Source organism: Pogoniulus pusillus, chromosome 12 (genome assembly GCF_015220805.1).
Source record: "Pogoniulus pusillus isolate bPogPus1 chromosome 12, bPogPus1.pri, whole genome shotgun sequence".
Taxonomy (NCBI): Eukaryota; Metazoa; Chordata; class Aves; order Piciformes; family Lybiidae; genus Pogoniulus; species Pogoniulus pusillus.
In genome coordinates this window covers 25,002,527-25,024,959 of record NC_087275.1, presented here as the reverse complement: position 1 = coordinate 25,024,959, position 22,433 = coordinate 25,002,527, and the positions used below count along the sequence as shown (strand labels likewise).

General features: G+C 43.6%; 1 protein-coding gene across 6 annotated transcripts in view; it reads left to right on the top strand.

Annotated features, from left to right (window-relative positions):
• The window catches only part of SYTL5 (synaptotagmin like 5), a 95,999-nt gene that overhangs the window by 64,176 nt on the left and 9,390 nt on the right, over positions 1-22,433 (top strand). For 4 of the 6 annotated variants that reach the window (XM_064151932.1, XM_064151930.1, XM_064151931.1 and 1 more), the window contains 5 exons: positions 9,024-9,116; positions 14,048-14,113; positions 15,403-15,581; positions 16,437-16,539; positions 19,724-19,885. In XM_064151932.1, coding sequence (XP_064008002.1) covers positions 9,024-9,116; positions 14,048-14,113; positions 15,403-15,581; positions 16,437-16,539; positions 19,724-19,885 — 603 coding nt within the window. The remainder of the gene's footprint in view (positions 1-9,023; positions 9,117-14,047; positions 14,114-15,402; positions 15,582-16,436; positions 16,540-19,723; positions 19,886-22,433) is intronic. The other 2 variants (XM_064151933.1, XM_064151935.1) reach the window with 2 other exon arrangements.

Below are 22,433 nucleotides of genomic sequence, written 5' to 3'. Positions count from 1 at the left end.
GCCTGCAACATTGCTTTGTTGTTGCAGAATGGCTAAAGGAAAATGGACATGACTTAGAGGTGGGCAAGCAGGATGAGTATATGGAACTAAATTAAGGCTGTGCTAGGCCACACTGAAACAAAGGCCACATTGAAGAAACAAAGACATATTGAATAAACAAAGGCAGCATTTAATATAGCTAGCTAGGGAGGCGCTGTCCTTGATGAGTCGGCGGACAGCTCAAGCAGAGCAGGATACAGCTAACTCTGAATAAGATAAGAAGTAGTTTGCTGCTTGCAGCTGCACGTAGCAAGTAGGTGCACCATGCAAATGGGGTATTTAGAGATTCAGCCATTTAGCTCTCTACATGTATGCATATATTATCTGTAACACATATAAGCACGCGGCTACTAAATAAAGTTGTCACTCGCTTTTGATCCACATTGGATTGTGCGGTGTCCTTGCATAGTTGAGATTAGCCCTTCTCCGCGAGATCTGCCTCACCGCAGATTGGCGCCCGGAACAGGGACCCCGATTTGGGGGGACCCTAGGAAACACGGAGGAGGACAGGCCGGCGGAGCGGGCCGTCGGAGGAGAGCGACGCCCGCTAACAGGACAAAGCTAGGACGGGGTGGCGGACCAATTAGGTGGGCCTGAGGCTGACGACAAGAGAGCCAGCCTTCGTCGCTGCAAGGAGGGCAAGCGGGACGCCGCGGCATGGATAAAGAGGTAGCCCTTTCCTTGCTATCTTGCTTCTTAGAAAAGCGCAAAGTGAATTTTAATACCAAGTATTTGCCAGGACTTTGTGCATATGGCTATGCTAAGGGTTTCTTTAAAACCCCCGAGTCATATTTTGATGAAGCAGAATGGAGGGCGTTCGGCAGTGAACTGTGGGATGCAGTAATAGACGGGGATCCAGCAGCTAAGAAGCTTCAAGTGCCTTGGCGAGAGACTGTTAATGCTATAAAAAAGTATAAACTGGAGAAGGATGTGGCGGCGGTGGCTACCACTAAACTCTCCGGCGAGAAGCAAGATGGGGGACAAGAGGCATCCTCTGTGTTTAATGCTCTCGCACCTGGACCGCCAGGGCTCGGTCTTCCCGTCGTAGTCAGTCCCACAGCCACTGATGCACAGCGGCGCTTGGAAAAGACCAGTACGGGACGTTCCTGGTCTATAAAGTTTCCCAAGTTCTCCTCATCTCCGGCAACAGCATCAAAGATTTCTCAGTTTAAAAGGTTTCTCAGCACTCCTGCAGCCGTGTGTACCAACTTTGCTGAGTGCCGCTGGTGACCTGCCCACGGGACTCTGCTAAGCACCTGACAACGCAGACCCCCCCGCGTCTCTACCGACAGTAACACAGGAAAAAGAGAAAAAAAACCCAGAGAGACAGAGGGACGATCAACAGAGAAGAAAATGAAGTAGAAGCAACGGAGACAGTATGGGATGGGGGCTGAGAGACTGGACGGCTCAGACGAGTGATGCGAGCCTCCCTCCCCCCCCAATCCCCCGGCGTTATCATCTTCCCCCACTTCCCTCCCTCTCTCCTGTGTTTTTCTTTCCCTTGCAGTTGCTGCTAACAAAACTATTTCGTTTCTTAAAGAAACAGGCTGAATTAGTGATAGCTATTTCGTGACTTGATGAGATGTTTATTTTAATAAGATAAGTTTTAGAATCATTTTAGAAGGGTAATTGTGATGAGACTTAAGCAATTCAAATAGAGTATATTAAGTACTTGATAGCTGCACATGTTTAACAGTTAATATAATAGAATATTATAGTAAGAGTTGTTTGTAAGTGTGTAACTTCTAATTTAAGATTCTTTTCCCTTTCTGGTACCAGAGTATTTTCAAAGGAGCTCCATGAATGTAATATCTTCCTGATTTTCTTTGGTTTTTTCTCAGTACTGAGTTAATGGTTTCATTTCCTTTAGTTGATGTATGTTTTAAGTTGACAGATAATATAATTAAGGATAAGAGTTTGTAAATATAATTGTAGAATTTTAGGATATAAGGATATTGTAGAATATTTTAAAAGATTTTTCTGTATATTTAGATAGCACTGGGATTATGTATAACTCAAAAAAAAAAAAAAAAAAAAAAAAAAAAAGAGGGGGGAGAATAGAGAATAGAGGAAGGAAGGAAAGGAAAGTAGGAGAAGGAAAAGAGAATGCTGAAACTTCTGTGGTTGTGTCGTACAGACTAGGCCAGTGGATCTGTTAGCCTGGGCAATGAATATGTCTGCATTTGTTCTTGTATTTGCTTGTGTTTGATCACTTATCCTCACAGGCCTTAAGATGGAGACCAGCTTGAGTATGATTAGCCTGTTTTTTCCTAAAGTGAGCAGAAGTCTTGCTCAGATGGCAGAATTGTGGAAAGGACTTGAAAGGAGTACTAACAGGATGATTGTGTGTGTATGGATCATAAGGTTTTGATCATGGTTAACGAATTTGGATATTTTCATGAGTTTTCAGTGACTGTGGTTTAATGGAATAGATTCAGTTTAGTTCCTTTTGTAAGGGCCAAAACCCACTTAATTGGCACAGATGGCAATGTGCTTGTCATATTTTTGCAAGGGCCCTGCAGAAGGATGACAAACACTGCCTTAAATTCTAAAAGCAGATGAAGAACTGTGGGAAAAAGGCCTAATAGAGTAGCCTGAAAGCAACATCTAGTGCATATCTTTGTATTGTATTTAGAAATTAGTAGTTTTTAAGCACAATAGACAGACACAGCTCATAGCTTAGGAGTGTGATGAAAGCATCAAGGTTTCTGAGAACTGTGGAGTGAATACAGAACTATGGGAGTCTGAGGAAGAATATTGGACAGCAGATGCATCTGCAACTCTACAACATCAATTGCCACACAGAACCAATGAAGATGTGGCACACCTGCACTCTCCTGTGACTGTGACATTTGTCTGGACTTTTGGTCTTTTGAACAAATGACTTACTGATTGCAGAAAAAGCTTTTGGGATTGTTAGCTAAGCTTGGGTTGTTAGCTTGCCAAACTAATGCTACTAGTAAAAGCTCTAACAGGTTTATTCTCTTTCTGATTTTAGCACCATGGTTGTAGCGATTTTGAGGGAATGTGTTGCTTTAACCTCTCGGACCATGGGGAGTCTATCCATAAACAGCTTGCTTGGCTGAAAAATCATACTAACCGCATTATTGTTAATGACAATCCCTTTGACCAGTGGCTGAGATCAACTTTTGGAGGTTTGTCTCCCTGGATACTACAGCTTATCAAGGAGGGCCTCCGCCTGCTGGGAATAGTACTGCTTACGCTTATATTACTACGCATAGGGTATGGATGCATTCCGAGGGGCATGGATCGAGTTACTGGGGGTACAGCCCTGCTTGCCCAAAAAGAGAAGAGGGGAATTGTTGCAGAATGGCTAAAGGAAAATGGACATGACTTAGAGGTGGGCAAGCAGGATGAGTATATGGAACTAAATTAAGGCTGTGCTAGGCCACACTGAAACAAAGGCCACATTGAAGAAACAAAGACATATTGAATAAACAAAGGCAGCATTTAATATAGCTAGCTAGGGAGGCGCTGTCCTTGATGAGTCGGCGGACAGCTCAAGCAGAGCAGGATACAGCTAACTCTGAATAAGATAAGAAGTAGTTTGCTGCTTGCAGCTGCACGTAGCAAGTAGGTGCACCATGCAAATGGGGTATTTAGAGATTCAGCCATTTAGCTCTCTACATGTATGCATATATTATCTGTAACACATATAAGCACGCGGCTACTAAATAAAGTTGTCACTCGCTTTTGATCCACATTGGATTGTGCGGTGTCCTTGCATAGTTGAGATTAGCCCTTCTCCGCGAGATCTGCCTCACCGCACTTTGTTTGGGTTCATCTTTAAGGAAACAAAAAAGCCCTTCCCATGTGTCAGCTTTCTGTGGGAAGAAAAACTTCAAAGAGAAGTGGTTTGGTTTTAAATATAGTGAGGAAAATTTATTTGCTCTTGACTAAGGATCTGGATGATGCTACAGAGGAAAAGCATAGAAGTAAGAAAATAGAAACTTGGAATATCTTTGTATCAGTTTTCTGCTCTAATTGTGCAAGGTGCAGTAGTTAGCACTTTCTCTGGGGCGAGTGCCAGAAATGCTGACTCCAGAGTCTTTTGATTTTCTTTGATTTTTGTCTTTTTCTTTTGATTCAGAGGATGTTGTGGTTTGGTTTTGGGGTTTTTTTTGGTCTGTTTTCTTTCTTGCTGACTCTGAAATTTCAGACTGCATCTTAGCAACTCTCTGGCTTCTTTGCTGAGACAAGAGATCTCTCTTGTGGCATAACCTAGATTTAGTTGCTCTGGGGTCTGAGGGAGTGCTAATTCACCTTTAAACTTGATTTGCAACTGAGTTTCTAAATCTCTGATTCTCCCTGTGTCCTCGCTTGTTGTGTCTTATTAAATCAATTGATTGCATCCATCAGCTTTAGTGTTACCATAGGTTTTTTGGGAGTAGTTTGACTCACAGGAGTCCTGCCCTATATTCATTATGGATGCAGTTCTTTGAGATAAAAGCTGTATTCCTGCTGGAGTTTAGTTTATTTGGTGCTCAGTGTGAGAGGCATAAAGAAAAATATCTAATGAAGACAACAACAGTTCCTACAGCCTGAGAAAAGTTTTACACCTCCTTTTTCTGCTGGCTGGCTGGTGGAGCTGGCTGACAGTCCTTTCAGTCTCAGCCTGGGTGATGGAGCAGTGGTGTGGAAGATACCACTTGCCAATCAGGTATGCAGATTACTGGAATCTATCAGCCAAAAAGGGTGGGGAAAGGCTTTTAGTCATCCTGCTCCTGCCTTTATCAGGACAACCCATTCCACATGCAGAGACATCAACTGGAAAATTGAATGAGTGTTTTTCTGCTCTACCTTAAAGTTGCCCTTGATAGTGAAAAGGGACAACCTTCAGAAGCCCAAAGAGTATGGGGAACCAGTAAAATCTAGTCTTGTTATCTAGAGAGCTGTCTGCTGAGTTCCTGACCAAGCAGTGTTCATTACATGCTCAGCTGTTTCACTACAATTGGATAATGTGCATTTTATAACCCTGCCTGGAGACCATGAGGACCCTACTGGCTCCAACTGTAATAAGCTAACAGCACAAACCAGTTCTGTAGTGCCTCCTGAGAAACATCATCACTCTAGTGCAAAATTAATTAAGAGCATAGGTTAATTGTTGACCATTTCCATTGTTTGGTTTAGAAATCTGCCTGCAGACAAAAATTGGTAGCCAGATAACTGTCATTAAGGACTCTGTGAAGCACTGTTAATACCTGGCCTGGATGTCCATCATCTTTTTCCTTAGAGTGTAAAATATCTATGACTTGTTTTTGCTCTGGGTGATAACAGTGCCCTAAATGTTGTCTGGGTGATAACAGTTCCCTTAGAAAGAGAAGAAGCTCATTTAAACAACATGAAGCTAAGAGGAATGTTTACCTCAGTATGTAAATCTTTATCCCAGAGAGCATGATGCATCATCCTGGCTTCCATTTGCTCAGTACTGAATATACAATTACAATGGGACAGGAGTTACATACAATTTTGCATCCCTTTGCATTCTTAAGTCACTGGAGCAAAGAGGAGGAGATGTAACAGCTACTTTCATGCATACTAATGACATAAGCTCTGCAGATCTTTACATAAACTGTGACAGTTCAGCTCTCCAGCAGCATTTCTTCTTTGCTCTGTTTTACCTGATTAGCACAGTAGCCTTGGAGGTTCCCAAGTTTGAATGCAGCCTTTGTCTGTGTAGTTTGAGAGAAAGAGTGACTAAGCAATAGCATGAGGTAGGTCACCATGTGAGGTTTTTATAGCTGCAGAGCAGATACAAGGAAGCTGACATTTGACTTCCATTAGAACTAAAAGCAGAGTCTTTCATAAAAGGGCTCAAGGAAACAGCTGAAAATTCCAAGCTACACTTAATAAAATGTTAGCTATGTGCTGGGATTTGTTTCCTATGACTTTCACTTAACATTTCTATTAAGACAATCAGCCAGATTTTAGGGATGGATTTTTTTTTTCAGATTTTATTTTATTGCTGTGTTAACAAATTAAATATTTTTTCCCCTCTATATAAACTGAAGATGTTAGAGATCAGTCTTGTTTATTAAAGCTCAAGCATATATATATATATATATATATGAAGCTGTGCAATTACTGATTTTCACTCCATTTAAATCCTTAAATAAAAAGGGATACTTCTGATGTATTTTTTTTTAAAGCATGCACATCAACTGGGGTTTTCATTTACCCCTCAGATACACATGGTGTAGCAGGACGAGTTTCCTCCCACATGGTTTTGCAGTAACCCAGGGCTTTTAGCAGTGCCTTCATTTGGTTGGGAGTTAATTGGCTGAGGCAGGAGTTATAAGAGTACAATTATTTTTATTTTCCCAAAAAGCCCATCCCCACACTATATACAGAACTAGTTAAGGTTTGTTTACAGGTTCTAATTTGGTGGGGAAATCTTCACAAGGATGCTTGTGGGCAAGTTTAGCGATTTAGGCAAGTCAGGAAATGGCAAAGGCTAAGCTACAAGACAGCTTTACCCCACTTACAAATCAGGCTGAGCAGAGAACCTAAGGAATGGCAGATTTTACTCACAGAGGTGAAGTGGAGCTTCAGAGATGTTCCCCACTGAATTTCTCTGAGACAGCCTCTAAAACTGCAAGCTATATCCAGTCGTGGATCCACACAGCAAAGTCCAATGTCAATAAGCCCCACCAAAGTCAAAGTGTCTGTAGACATAGCTTCCACAAGGCAAAGATCATGGAGAGATGTTGTCTCAGCAGCACAGGGAAACAAGCCAAACTGATGCTGTGTTGCCCAGCTCAGGGCAGTGAGCAGGTAATCAGGATATGGGTGGTCCAAGTGAGGCCAGGTCCGGGTGATGCTGGCAGCTTCTCTCAAATGGACCTAAGGACTTGTCGAACCTGCAGACTCATGGGGGAGCAGCACCAAGTGTGCAAGAGCAGGGCTAGAGCAGAACTGCACAGACCAGTGCAAAAGCAGGAATGGGGCAAGAGCAGGAACCTCACTCTTCTTTCCTCACTCTGTTTATGGTCTTGCTAGGCATTGTGTCTGTCACCATATATAATCTTGCTAGGCATTGTGTCTGTCACCATATATAATCTTTGTTGCCCTTCTCTGGACATGTTCCAGCACCTCAACATCTCTCTTGAATTGAGGGGCCCAGAACTGGACACAGTACTCAAGGTGTGGCCTGACCAGTGCTGAGTACAGGGGAAGAATAACCTCCCTTGTCCTACTGGCCACACTGTTCCTGATGCAGGCCAGGATGCCATTGGCTCTCTTAGCCACCTGGGCACACTGATGGCTCATCTTCTGCCTACTGTCTATCAGTACCCCCAGGTGCCTTTCCTCCTGGCTGCTCTCCAGCCACTCAGTCCCCAGCCTGTAGCGCTGCTTGGGGTTGTTGTGGCCAAAGTGCAGAACCCTGCACTTGGCCTTGTTAAATCTCATCCCACTGGCCTCTGCCCACCCATCCTGCCTGTCCAGGTCCCTCTGCTAGGCATTGTGTCTGTCACCATATATAATCTTGCTAGGCATTGTGTCTGTCACCACATATATACTGGGCATGAAGAATCCAGCCAAACACCAGCTGATTCCAGCGTGGGCTTTCCCATGAGTCAGTACAGGTGTGGAAAGGGCACCTCTTGCTCTTCCCCCTTCAAGCCCACAATGGGGCAGGGAGGAAGCAGTTTCACACCTTCTTTATTGTGTCCAGTTCTGGGCCCCTCGGTTTAAGAAAGATGTTGAAGTGCTTCAACGTGTCCAGAGCAGGGCAACAAGGCTGGTGAGGGGCTGGAGCACAGCCCTACAAGGACTGACTGAGAATGCTGGGGTTGTTCAGCCTGGAGAAGAGAAGGCGCAGGGCAGACCTTATTGCTCTCCACAACTACCTGAAAGGAGGTTGTAGCCAGGTGGGGGTTGGTCTCTTCTGCCAGGCAATCAGTGACAGAACAAGAGGACACAGCCTCAAGCTGCAGCAGGGCAGGTTTAGGCTGGATGTTAGGAAGAAGTTCTTCACAGCAAGAGTGATTGGCACTGGAATGGGCTTCCTGGGGAGGTGGTGGAGTCACCATCCCTGGAGGTGTTTAAAAGGAGATTGGATGAGGCACTTGGTGCCATGGTTTAGTTCATTAGAAGGTATTAGGTGATAAGTAGGACTCCATGAGCTTGAATGTCCTTTCCAACCTGATTAATTCTGTGATTCTGTGATTCTGGAGATGGAGCAGGCAGAAGGGATTTGGAGTGCCCCACAACATGCCTCTTAGAGACTGGACTTGTGCTAATGATCTGGTTGATGAAATTGTTGCCTGTCGCTAAAGACCATCATGAAAGGGTGCAAGTGTAATGCAAACTGAGTGCTTATCCATTTGCTTGAGTTTGAGTGATAGAAATATGGGTAATGATGGGAAAAATGGATTGCTGGATTGTCAAATGTATCTCCTGTGAAAAGCATGGCACTTGGGCTGTAACCAGGAAATCTGCCAGCTAACAGCCTCTGGCTCCAAATATCTTCAGGTAAACCAGGATCAACTCTTCCCTGGGCCTTGGTATCAGACCTTAACTCACTGATTTCTTTTGTTAAGACTAGGAAAGTTTTCACCATGTCCCTCTGAGATTTCCCAAACTGTGTTCCTGAATGCAAATAGTAGCAAGCAGATGAAGGTAATTCAGGTGGGGTTGTGAGCAGGCACGGAGCTGGATTTTGTTTATGTGCAGAGTTGTTTGCAATGCAGAGGCCTCCACGGTAAGATAGGAAGTATGTGCCAAGGTTTTCAGTTCTTAGTCAATAGAAACCTGAAATGGTAAGAGTGTTTTTAATCTCTTATGCTGTGTGCCTATGCAAAGGTGTGGAAAAGGTAAATAAAAATTCATCTAGAGATTAGAATTTTGAATGTATCCTTCACTGCCTTCCTAAAGTGGAAAATAAACAAGACAAAATGAAGGGACAGAGGCTGCCCACAACCAGCAGTGAATGACAACTAAAATGCCTGTTTGTCATTTAGGATTATCTGGGTGAAACAGAAGAAGATATTGAGGATGTAGTGGCCTCTCGTTATGCCAGTAAACATGGATGTTTGACAAGTGGATTATCAACAGTAAGATCCTGAATAGAAAACATGTTTTTTTCCCTTCCACAACCAACCATTCATTCTCAAAACAGAAGCTTCAATCCCTACCACTTAGCAGGAGATCATCTTTCATCCTACGTTTGAGAATCCTCCTCTACTGTTCAGATCATTTTTCTGTTATATATTTAGTGCTGTTCTCTACATCATGTGGAAAGAGAAAACCATTTTGCATACTCATCAGTAGATTTCCTCACTTATTCAGGTTGCTGCCAAGCTGGCATGTAGAAAAGGCAAACCTGAGATGTTTGCAGTACTTGGCTGCTTTGCAGAGGAGCACTTTATTTACCTGAAATGAAGAGGGAGGCTATGATGAGATCTTCCATCTCAAACCACTTTCTGATTGTCCAAGTTCTTGGGACACAACTTCTCATCTCTGTTTTTGCATATATATGCACCACTTCTGTGACATCATTGTCCATCCCCCAGTCCAGCTTCTCTCATTTTTCATGTCATTATCACTGTGCTAATGTGCAAAGTATTAAGGAGGGGGAGATACTTGGGGAGTTTGGTGACAGCTTTTCTACCTCCTGCAGTAGTTATAGTCGTTTTTTCTGTCCTATTCTTTTGTTTCTTGTCATACTCACTAACTACATGCTGTAAATCAGACGTTTGAGGATTACAGTTGTGTATCTGTTGCAACTTAATGTTGATTTTAAAAAGCTGTCTGCGTTTTCAGGTTGTAACAGGTGCTTGAGAGGCAACAAAACTGCCTTATGCAGTTCATTATGCAGTTTGATACTCACTGGGTAAGAAAACAGAAGGCAGAAGTAGCCTTTAGCTGATCTGGTTTATGCTTAGTTTTGTGTGCCTCATTTTTGGGATCTGACGTTTAGGATGTGGGCAACCAATAGCATCTTCAGCAGAGCTGTGGAGTCCTGGCTCTAGCTGCTCTTCTTCATGACTGGTGCCTGAGGGTACCAGAAAACTGCAACAAACTCCAGGTAGAAGGTGAAAAAGTTGAAAAGGTTGAAGAGGGAAGAGGAGTCTATTCTATAAGTGAAGAGAAAATTTGTTCCATCACAAACCCTTTTTAGACTGCATCCCCATTAGTCCCCATGTAAGAAGAGCCCAAGGAATACCCACATAGGTTCTTGATCCTAAAGAGATGGAATTGGCTGAATCCAAGTTTAGCTTACTTACAGAGGAGAAAGGGCTGTGAAAATTGCTGTCATAGAGCATTTTGGTGTCTTGGATCTGGCCACATCCAGACTCTTCTCCTTTCTGAATTGTGTAGTTCACTGAAACAGACACAACAGAGATGTGTAGCACTTCACACCAAATCAGACTCCAGCAAATGAGAAGGCTGATCTAATCAGACCCACTTACCCAAAGCTGACTAAGACTCATTGTCTCCAATGCTTGCTGGTCCCCTGGATTTTATAGACAGAATTAGTTTTGCTTCCAGGAGGTTTACAGACACCTAAGTGCTAACTGCATTTAGAGAGCCTTTCCTCTGTGCGTTGCAGGCAGCACTCTGCCTCTGCTCTGGGGTTTGGCCTTTGCTGTAGGTTTCCCTTTGACCTTTTTCCTAAGCAGAACACAGCTTTTCCAGCGCTGCAGGTCTGAGATAATCTCCCATCTCAATGCTTTTGTTTCTCGGTACGCACCGTGACATGATTTTTAATGTCACTGCATGCTACGTTAATGGCAAAGCTATGAAAGGCAAGCTGCCTCTCCCTGCAACAGCAGGGCAATTTCAGAGAGTTTTGGGTTTGGTTTGGTTGTTGGTTTTTTTATTCCCCTTGAGTGTGTTTCTAGTTAGTAACATTCCCCTCCTCTTATTTTTGCCTTTATTCTGCTTGTTGTAAAGCCTTTGAGTCTTACATCTTTTCATGTTGAACATCTGCATTGTTAACTCACACTGCAATAATGTATTAATGGACAGAAGACCCTAATTATATGGGGGAGATTTTTATGTTGTTGTTTTTTTTCTCTGTTAATATGAGAATTTAAAGTGCAGTACTCTGACAATGAACACGAGCTAAAGGAAGAATTGTCTTAAAGGATAAAGATTCTTGAAATCAACTGGTAACATAAGGGAGCAAAAATGCAAAGTGACAGTGGACAGCACTGAAATGGTTTCCTTTGTGTTCTCTGAAAGCTAATACATGAAGTGTGTATTTAGTTTTCCCTGCATGCTTCACTGATTCCTCCCCTGAAAGTCTTAATGTGTTGTCAGGACCTGTCACATCAGTAGGACTGAATTGTTTCACTGCCTTACCCCAGGGATAGCATGTAATGAAAACAAATATAATGATTAGTGAGGTACAAAAATGAGGCTCCACGTTCCTCCTGGAAAATCAGTTCATTTCTTAAGGGAATTGCACTTTGCATATATTTCTCTCTTATATATGGAGAGAAAAAAAAAAGTCTATCAAATGCTTCTACTGAATTTGTGTTGTTTTGTTTGCAGTTTGTGAGCAATTCAGAAATTGTTGGCTTGAATTCTAGGGTCAGAGGTCATCTATTTGTACAAGACTTAGTACATGTTCACTGGCAGTGTCCAAAGGTACCCATTTTCATGTGTGCCAGAAGGGAAAATATGTAAATGGTAAAGGCTGGAATTTAGCTCGAGGCATGCTAGGAATGTGTCAGAAGTGTCACCAGCAGGATGAGGGAGGTGATTCTCGCCCCTCTGCTCTTGTGAGACCCCACCTGGAGCACTGTGTCCAGTTCTGAGGCCCCCAGCATAAGAGGGACATTGAACTGCTGGAGTGGATCCAGAGGAAGGCTGTGAAGATGATCTGAGGGCTGAAGCACCTCTCCTATGGGGCTGAAAGAGTTGGGGCTGTTCAGTCTGGAGAAGAGAAGGCTTCAGGGGGACTTAAGAGTAGCCTTCCAGTACCTGAAAGGAACTTACCAGCAAGCTGAGAAGAGACTTTTTACAAGGGCTTATAGTGATCGAATGAGAGAGGATGGACTACAGCTTGAGGAGAGTAGATTTGGACTGGATATTAGGAAGAAATTCTTTCCAGTTACAGTGGTGCCTAGGGAGGTCATGCATGACCTCTTCCTGGAGGTGTTCAAGACCAGATTAGATGAGCGCTCGAGCAACCTGCTCTAGTGGAAAGCGTCTGTCCTGGGTTAGGGTGGATCCCTCCCTCTGTAGAATAAGCTCACCACAACACAGAGTTTTTTGGAAAGTCAGAGAAAGATGAAATTGCATCTCTTATAGTTTAACAGTATAAAGAAAAATAAACTACTAGAGAAAAAAATATAATAACCTTAAGGAAGATGGGGAAGGGGTCAAGCAGCAGCCAAAACAGCAGCGGGGCAAGATAGCAGGCAGGTGCAGCTCAAGCAGCAGAAGCTAGCAAGGGGCAAGAACAAGCTGTGCTTCTAGACATAAAGCTCTTGATGCTCCAATGAAATTATATTAACTTATCCACTCTTGCCATTATGTGGCCTCTCCCCTATGTCTGAGCTAGAAAATCAGCTGGAATGGCCACAGTGTCCCTGCCTGTAGCAAGGCAATTTGAACTAGGGGATTTTTTTGTTTTTGCATTTCTTTGCCTGTTTTTAACTTAATTGAGGGGTAAAGAAGACCATCAGAACTACAACCCATCCTCCCCAATTTTGCCACTTACTCTTCCTACATGGTTTATTAAATTGACTTCTATTTTTACCATACTGACACAGGTCTGCTTGTCCTTCCAGCTTTCTGCATCTCAGGCTCCTTAGGCAAGGAGTATAGAGCATTGAGTTTTGCCACAGACCACTTCCTTAGCTCTGTGGGGCTCTTTCCTTTGAGTGTGCTCTTCCTTCCTTCCTGCAGCCAATAAAGAAGGAGCTACATCACAGAATCGTCAGGATTGAAAGGAACCACAAGGATCATCTAGTTCCAGCCCCCCAGCCATGGATAGAGATACTTCACACCAGATCAGGTTGCTCAGAGCCCCATCCAGCCTGGCCTTAAAAACTTCCAGGGATGGGGCTTCCACCACCTCCCTGGGCAGCCTGTCCCAGTGTCTCACCATCCTCGTGCTGAAGAACTTCTTCCTAACATCCAATCTAAATCCACCCACTTCTAGTTTTGCTCCATTCCCCCCAGTCCTATCACTACCTGACACCCTAAAAAGTCTCTCACCAGCTTTCCTGCAGGCCCCCTTCAGATACTGGAAGGCCACAATAAGGTCTCCTCAGTGCCTTCTCCTCTCCAGACTGACCAGCCCCAACTCTCTCAGTCTGTCCCCATAGGAGAGGAACTCCAGCTCTGATCATCCTCATGGCCCTTCTCTGGACACACTCCAGCACATCCAGATCTTTCCTGTAAGAGTGGCTCCAGAACTGGATGCAGTACTCCAGGTGGAGTCTCACCAGCGTGGAGCAGAGGGGGAGAATCACCTCCCTTGACTTGATGGCCACACTTCTCTTGATGCAGCCCAGGATAATCAAGATGTAGTTTTCCTTGCACTTAGTAGTGAGATGTTCAGAAACTGCTCTAGCAAAGAGAGGTGGGGAAGTGCTGTGAGTAGTTTAAACATTTGTGTGCTTCTCCACCTGCTCCTACAAATTCCACCAGGAACCTGCACTTCTTGCAAAGGCACTGATCTTGCCAATGCGTGCAAGTTCAGCTTTTTGATGAGCTGAGGTGAGAACAAATCCAGCTACAATCCAACACAAACCCAAACCTGCTGAGCTGATGTTCTTAAATATAATTTGTTTATTTCAATACTGCCTTGAGCCATGAGTCCCTCAATACTTGAAGCATATGGAGAAGAGGTGTTGTTTTTTCTGATGTGGTGATAAGTCTTTCTTGCTTGCTTTCTCTGGCTTTGCAATGCAAACTTCCTTTACCTATCCATACACAGGTAAAGGTTTATCACTGCTGTTATTCTTGCTTATTGCAGCTACCTAATGCTTTTTTCTCTTGATCTTTTACACTGCCTTCTTTAAAGAACTCCCCAGAAGGCTCTGACAGAAAATGGACATATCTCAATGTGCCTGAAACAGATGGTGATACTGTGAGTTCTCCTGCATCCTCTACCTCACTGACTTCTAGTGTCTCTGTTTCTTTCCTCCCTTTGTGTTGAAGATCATACCTGGGTGTCTTGCAAGGACTTAGATGGTTATGTATGTTTTTGAGGAGTCTTGGCTCAATGACTAAAAAGAAAATATCCACCAGATTTCTCTGATGTTCTGGCAGTGTGCACATGGCTTTGATTTTCTTTCAAATATTCGATTGTTTCCTAGTTGTAACCTTCTGGAAGAGGACATCTTCATGTGTGATAGGAGTGGGGGAAAGAATTGTTTTGGGGCTGATGTTATGCTGCAGTGGAAAAGATTTGGGATTGTTGCTAGACCTTTTTGGATCTGGAAAAAAAATGTTGACATGACAGTTATAAAACTTTTGCTCATTCTTTTAGACTTAATAGTGAAAAGTAGGTGTCATAGAATCATAGGATCAACCAGGTTGGAAGAGACCTCCAAGATCATCCAGGCCAACCCATCCCCCAGCCCTAGCCAGTCAACTAGACCATGGCACTAAGTGCCCCATCCAGTCTTTTCTTGAACACCTCCAGGGACAGTGACTCAACCACCTCCCTGGGCAGCCCATTCCAATGCCAGTCATTCTCTCACTTTAAACAAACATGCTTTTCTTTACCATGAGGATGGTGGAGCACTGGAACAGGTTGCCCAAGGAGGTAGTTGAGGCCCCATCCCTGGAGATATTCAAGATGAGGCTTGACAAGGCTCTGAGCAACCTGATCTAGTGGAGCATGTCCCTGATGACTGTGAGGGGGTTGGACCAGGTGACCTTAGAAAGTCCCTTCAAACCTAAATAATTCTATGATTCTACCACCATTATGGGAAGCATCCTTACAACTTTTTCCAGTGTTTTTATGGATGGTTGTCTCATGAGACTCAGTAAAAATCAGGTGGACAACTGAGCTATAACTGTGATCTCTTTTTTTCTGTTTGGAACTTAGGCGAGCTGACAGTTTATGTAGCCTGTCTGCTCTTCAATTCATGCATGATCTCAACAATGGTAACTTAGATTTTGATCATGCTTATAAAACAAGTTTTTAATCCTGCATGCAAAAATGTCACTGGTCTGGACATTTAAACTGTAACTAATTATAGTTCTTGTTCCCTTCTACATCAAATAGAAGTGGTATTTGTGTTCTGTAGTATCTCTGTTTTCATATCAAGTCCTAACAAGTGTGACAATACTGCAAGGCTGTGACTAGGAAAAAAAAAGCAGACTGTGGAAATGTGTAGTTTCTTTAAGCCTTTCTCTGTCTCCCTCCAGACCAGCATTAACAGCATGCTGAGTGTATATAGTGAGACTGGTGACTATGGCAACGTGAAGGTCAGCGGCGAAATCCTTCTCAATATCAATTACAGCTACAAAACAGGTGCCCTCAGCATCCTGGTGAGAAGCTGCAGAAACCTGGCTGTTGCAGATGAGAAGAAGCAAAGGACTGATCCGTAAGCACAGAGAAGAATTTCTGTCCAGGTTCTGCTTGGGTCTCATCAACCACGTCAGGCACAGTGGTGTAGCCTAAGGTGGTGAGCCCGAGAACTCACAGGATTCATTTGTTTTTGCTTTCGATGATGGTTGGGTTTGGATTCCCTGTGGACAATGCATTTTCAGTGTATTTCTTAGAGAAACCTGTACCTTTTCTGGAGAAGCAATATGATTACTTAAATTATCAACCTTCTTGATAGCAATTTCTGCAAAAGGGCAAAGTTTACAAAGGAGTAGAGAGGCTGAATTGATTCCTTACTTCTAGAATCTTAAATAAGTACATGAAGAGGGTGATTTTCTTTTCTTTTCTTTTCTTTTTTTTTGGAGGTAGGGATAGAGATAACTTTAGTTCTGTGCACCCATGCATTCCCTTTGCATGTTTTCTGAGCTCATTCTAGTTTTCAGCATAACAGGCAAACTCTCATCAGTCAGTAATAGCATCTCTAATCATATGAAATCCTATCCTATGCAAGGTGTGAAACTTTTATTTCTCCTGCATTTTCAGTGTATGTGTTTTCATATGTAGCCAGTCAGTGATCACATATTATGAAGGGGAAAAATGTCAGGAAAGCTTTCTGCATTTCTGAGGATGACTAAATTAAATTAGCTTTGCCTTTTCTTATTCTGATCCTCCCTGAATAACAACGCTCTGCCTGTGGATAAAGGCCATGCCTTTCCATATTCTGTTAGCTGTGTGCATTGCTTCCACTGCAAGCAGCAGTTCTCTCCTGTGTGCAGCTGATGCAGCAGTGCCAGGCCCTTGCTCAGGCTGGTCATTTTGATTCCTTGCTCGTAATCTCCTACTTGATCTGCAGATATGTCAAAGCATACCTTCTGCCGGACAAGTCTCGCCAAAGCAAGCGCAAGACCAAAATCAAAAGTAACAGCACCAATCCAGAATTTAATGAAACACTCAAGGTGAGAACGCTCTCTCTCTCTCAGGCTGTGATGAATGTTGTGCTTGTGCTCATAGGGGGTTTCTGTAAATCTTCCAGTATGGAGATTAGAAGTTGGAAGGGATGCCTCAAAAGGAATGTGTTTAAGCAAAGCTGCGTGCTAATCCTAGGAGTTGCAATTTCTGACTTCCAGTATTGAGGGAGTATTTTTGTTTGGTTCTCCTCTTTAGAGGTAAAACTTCAAACGGGTTCTCTTTCAAAGCTGCTGATGTTCCTGTCTAGCCTGAAGTCAGAGATGTTAGAAGTATCTTAAAGACTCTGTAAGCCCTCAAGGTAGCAGCTGATGCTGAAATACAGCTAGAGTAAAACTCCCATCTGAGTAATTTTGAAGAGAAGACAACCTTATTCAGTAAACTTTGGATTTCTCTGAAGGCTTTACTTCACCTGTGAAGCAGAACTGACTTGGACAGGAAAAGTGCCAACAACAGCTCCCCAGCCCACCTTCCTAGAAAGCTGTGGTGATCTTCCTTTTCTGTTGCAAAAGATGACAGATTACTTCTTGGGGACTGTTGCAGCAGAGCACCCAGGCTTTTTCCTTTCTTGCCTTTTACCCATGTTCACTGTAGAGGCTGAACTATTTTGAGCTCCTTGTGAGCTGCTTGTTCTCTTCCTCAACTCTGTGGTGCAGGTAGGAATGGCAGAGTTTCTGCCTAGTTCACTGCCAGGCTGGCACCCTGACAACATAGCTCCTAGTGATTCCCCTTCCTTATCAATTGATGAGACTTATCCCTGCTGGCTGTCAGGAGTCCAGAAACTCTTTAGCTTCTCAGTGACATTTAAATTTTCTTATAATAGAGGCTCATAGATGTTCCCTGGACACTATGCTTGGCTTAACCTGGCTACAAAACTGTTTTGCAGACTTAAGCACACTTGGTCTGACCAGATTGCTTGCCAAGAGAGAGTGTCTTGTATAGCCTCATATTTTAATGTCTTATAGTAAAAGTAACTCTTGGCTCAACTGGAAAAAAAGAAGTGTTGGACTCTCTTTAGCACATAGCACTAAACATGTTGGAACTCAGTGAGGATAGGACCTGGCAGCTTGCTAAAATGTGAATTGTAACTAAGGGGGCTTGCTTGAATTGTGAGTAGGTAAACAAGAGCTGCATCCCTCTGAACTGTTCTTACTGTTGGAAATGAACAGTAATGAAATCTGTCTGCACCTTCCCTGGGGTGTATAAGAAGGGCTGTGGTTAGTAGGTTGAGAGAGATTCTCCTCTCCCTCTGCTCTGCCCTGGTGAGGCCACATCTGGAATACTGTGCCCAGTTCTGGGCCACACAATTCAAAGGGACCTCAGGGGAATGCTTGAAAAATCCATCACGGAGCCACAAAGATGATTAAGAGAGTGGAACATCTTCCTTATGAGGAAAGGCTGAAGGAGCTTGGGCTCTTTAGCTTGGAGAAGAGGAGACTGAGAGGTGACCTCATTCGTGCTCATAAATATGTGAAGGGCAGTGTCAGGAAGACAGAGCCAGGCTCTTCTCAGTGATGCTCAATGACAGGACAAGGGGCAGTGGGTGCAAGCTGGAGCAGAGGAGGTTCCACATGGACACGAGGAAAAACATTTTCTCTGTGAGGGTGACAAAACACTGGAACAGGCTGTCCAGAGAGGTTGTGGAATCTCCTCTGAAGAAGCTCAAGACTCAATTGTGACCTACTTTAGGTAATCCTGCTCTGTCAAGGGGTTTGGACTAGGTGATCATTGGAGATCACTTCCAAGCCCTAACATTCTCTGGTCCCCTCCCTGACTTTTCTTTCACTGTTGCTAAATAGGACATCTCTCAGAGTGGAACTGCTGGCATCTGGGATTAAGCACTGTAGACATATCTGTACACGAATAGCCTGCTGGTGTGGTTTGCCAACTGACTGGTCTGTTTCAGCTTTTGGAGAATATGTCTGTGTCCAGACATTGTTCTTAATGAAAAAAAGGGAAAACTTCTGGGTTTCCTCAGCTAGCACTAGGAGAAGGCTGAATTTCAGGGAATTAATGAGCTTTCCCCTAAAAGCAGTCTGCAGAACTAGAATTCCAGATGTTTGTAATTTTCTGGGTATTTGATAGAATGTGATGCTGCTTCTGAGGAGTTTTTTAATAGCTTTCAAACCCAACAGTGTTATGCAGACTGAGATACTTGGTGAGTGCTTTGCAGATGCATTTTTCCTTGCTTTCCCACCAATTGATCAAAATTTGCAAAGATGCTGTTAAAAAAGGAAAAGAGGACAGAATTTCTAGACAATAATGTACACAGGTTTTCTTCAGGGATGAAAAAGTTGAAATTTCTCCTTACAAGGTAATTTTCAGTGTTGATCTGCTTCTGTTCCACAGACTTACAAGGAATTAGCAGGATCATCACTTTAAACATTGTAATTTCCTTTATAAACATATATACCCAGTAAAGAATCACAGAACCTTAGAGGTTGGAAGGGACCTTCAGAGATCATTGAGTCCAACCTCCCTGCCCAGGCAGGACCCCCTGGGGTAGTTCACACAGGAATGCATCCAGGTGGGTTTTGAAAGTCTCTAGAGAAGGAGACTCCACAACCACTCTGGGCAGCCTGTTCCAGTGCTCTCCTACCCTCACTGTAAAGAAGTTTGTCCCCATGTTGAGATGAAACCTTCTGTGTTCCAGTTTGTATCCATTGCTCCTTGTCTTATTGCTGCTGACCACTAAAAAGAGATTGGCCCCATCCACTTGACACCCACCCCTCAGATATTTGTACACATTGATCAGATCTTCTCTCAGTCTTCTCTTCTCCAGACTGAATAGCCCCAGGTCTTTCAGTCTCTCTTCACAGGGGAAATGAGCTCAAGTCCCCCAGGCATCCTTGTGGCTTTCCATTGGACTCCTTAGAGCAGGTCCCTGTCTCTCCTGAAGAATAGTGTTAAAAACTCTAATCATGATAGTGACATAAATTACCATTGACTGAATACTGGGGGGAAAAAAAATTGAGGCTTAACACTATGAGTTTTCTATCTAGATAGATATTGTTTGCAAAGAAAATAACTCACTTTTCATGCTTCATTTGTTAACTGCTGTGGGCTTTGTGAAATTGAGCTAGAGCTTGTAAAAGACTCCATGGAAACTGTTGTTTATGCCTATTCTAAGAACTGGTTGGTGGTTTTTTGCCTTTTCTCTGTTTCTGTTGGTAGTATGTCATCAGTCACACTCAGCTAGAAACCAGGACCCTCCAGCTTTCTGTCTGGCACTATGACAGATTTGGACACAACAGCTTCCTTGGGGAGGTGGAAATTCCACTGGACTCCTGGAACTTCGAAAACCAGGGCGATGAGTGGTTTGTGCTGCAGCCCAAGGTAACAGTTTCCAGAGGCTGGCAAAAGTGCTCTGAAGCAAATTTAGCAAGGCTTAGCTGTTTTTCCCTTGGAAAATGGTGGCTTTATGAGTGTCTAATGTGGGAAGAAAAAGAATATCTTGGTTCTTTATCCAATCAAAATGGGCTGGTTTTAATGTCTGCAATGAGAACTTTACACATACCTGGCTACTTAAAAACAAACAAACAAACCCCCATGCACTTAGAATCATAGAATCAGTCAGGGTTGGAAGGGACCACAAGGATCATCTAATTCCAACTCCCCTGCCATGGGCAGGGAGACCCTACCCTACATCAGCCTGGCCTTAAACACCTCCAGGGATGGGGCCTCAGCTGCCTCCCTGGGCAACCCATTCCAGGCTCTCAACCACTCTCATGTGAAGAACTTCCTCCTCACACCCAGTCTGAACCTACCCATCTCCAGCTTTGCTCCATTCCCCCTAGTCCTGTCACTCCCTGATATCCTGACAAGTCCCTCCCCAGCTTTTTTATAGGCCCTCTTTAGATAGTGGAAGGCCAATTCAAAGAAACTATGAATACATCCTGTAACAAACTGCAGTGAAGAAATGACCTAGTAAAGAAATTGATGATCTTTGGTTTGTTTTTAATAGCACATGAAGCAAAGGACTTTTGCACCATCCCCCCTATCCATTAAAGTTAATAAAGTCACAGAATCACAGAGACATTCCAGTTGTAAAAGACCCACAGGATCACCAAGTCCAACCGTTGTCCCCGCTCTACAAAGTTCACCCCTAAACCATATCCTCAAGCACCACATCCAAGTGACTTTTAAACACATCCAGAGTTGGTGACTCAACCACCTCTCTGGGCAGCCCGTTCCAATGCTTGACCACCCTTGCTGGGAAAAAATGTTTCCTCATGTCCAATCTAAACCTACCCACAGCTTGAGGCCATTCCCTCTTGTTCTATCACTAATTACCTGTGAGAAGAGACCAGCAGACTTAAGAGTTCATTAAAGAAACACATCTCTTGTATTTTCTTGTTTGGTTCAAAGTGCTTCACACTTTGCAGCTGTTACAAAATGACTTGCTAATCTCTCTTTAACTAGGAAGGTACAAGATAAGGCTTCTCAGTAGGCAGATTTGTTGGTGTGTGGAACAGAACTTACATTGTGCTTAGCTAAGGATAAGACAACTTCTGTCTCTAGGGCACCCCTTGCTTTGGCAAAGGTGTTTATTTTTTGAAGAGATTCAAAGAGCTGCAGTAAGATACAGGATTAAAGGCTTCTGCCTTGCTTGCTCCTGCAGCAGCTGAATCCCCAGTAATTCCAGTGGTTTAGATTGCCATTTCAGAAAGTGTGCTTGTCTTGCTGCAGGAAAAAACCCAAGGCTTACTGCAAGTGATGTGGAAATAGACTCAGATAACTTCTTTGCTCTGTGTTCATTATTTCTAAGATAATAGTGTTCCTGTTTGGCAGTGTTTGGTTGGTGCCTTTTGGATGAGAGGTGAATGCAGTTGCTGTCTAATCGATATTCTTAGCGTAGCCCTTTGGGAGGCTTACATCTGAACTGTCACAGATAGTGATGATTTGCCAAAAGATAAATCAGGAAATGTGTTGTGGGTTTGCTTTTTTTTCCCCCCCTTTGAACATTTACACACCCAGTGTAGTAGTTCAGTTTTGTTGTTAAGGGTGAACACCAGATCTTCCTTCACGACCCAGACAAGGTGAGACCAGCAGGAGAGAGCAGCTAGTGGTGGAAAGCATGTTTCAGTCATCACTATGTCCTTACCAGCTTGCTATGTGAGGTTATTTTTGTAGGGTCTGCTCTTGAAGTAGAAGAAAAATCTACTTACACGTCTGTCCTAGCTCTGGCTGGTGTCAGATGCCACTTTTCTTTCAATCCTCACTGGTTTAAAACAATATGATAGTGTGATGGTTTGGGGGTTACCTACCCTCCCTCCCCCCCACTTCAGAAAATCACCCAGACTAGACTCAGCTGGCTCTGGAAATATGAATGAAGCTTATATTTACAGCTTAGCTCAATATACAAGCAGATAGTTACAGTATATACAGTTATAGACAGAAATAGACAAGGTAAAAGGTAATACGGAAACACAACTCCCCTCCCAGAAACCTGAGTCCCCAGGAGGGGCTCCCAACCACCTCTTCACCTTCCCCCTGCCCCTCTCAACCTTACCCCAGTCCCAGGGAAGAAAGGTTTGGCCAGGGGGTTAGGAAGCAAAGTGGATTAGTCCAAAATGGAGGGTGAGGTTAGAGAGATGCAGCTCAGCCAGCAGCTCAAGTGGTTATCTATGTTTTCATTTCTTGTTCCTATACATCTCAGCAAGCCTATGAGCAAAGTAGACATCAGCACTGTTTTCTTGCCACAGCCTGTAATCAAGTTCTTCTCACCAAAACATTCTAGCCTGCTTCAAACAAGCACAGATACACACCTAGTGTTTGGTTTGCTTGCAGTTTGCATGCAATGTTGATCCAAAACCAAGCTGTAGTCTCTCTGCCATTCAGTTCCAGTCTCTTGGGATCTCTGTGTGTGTGGGTGGCTGCTTCC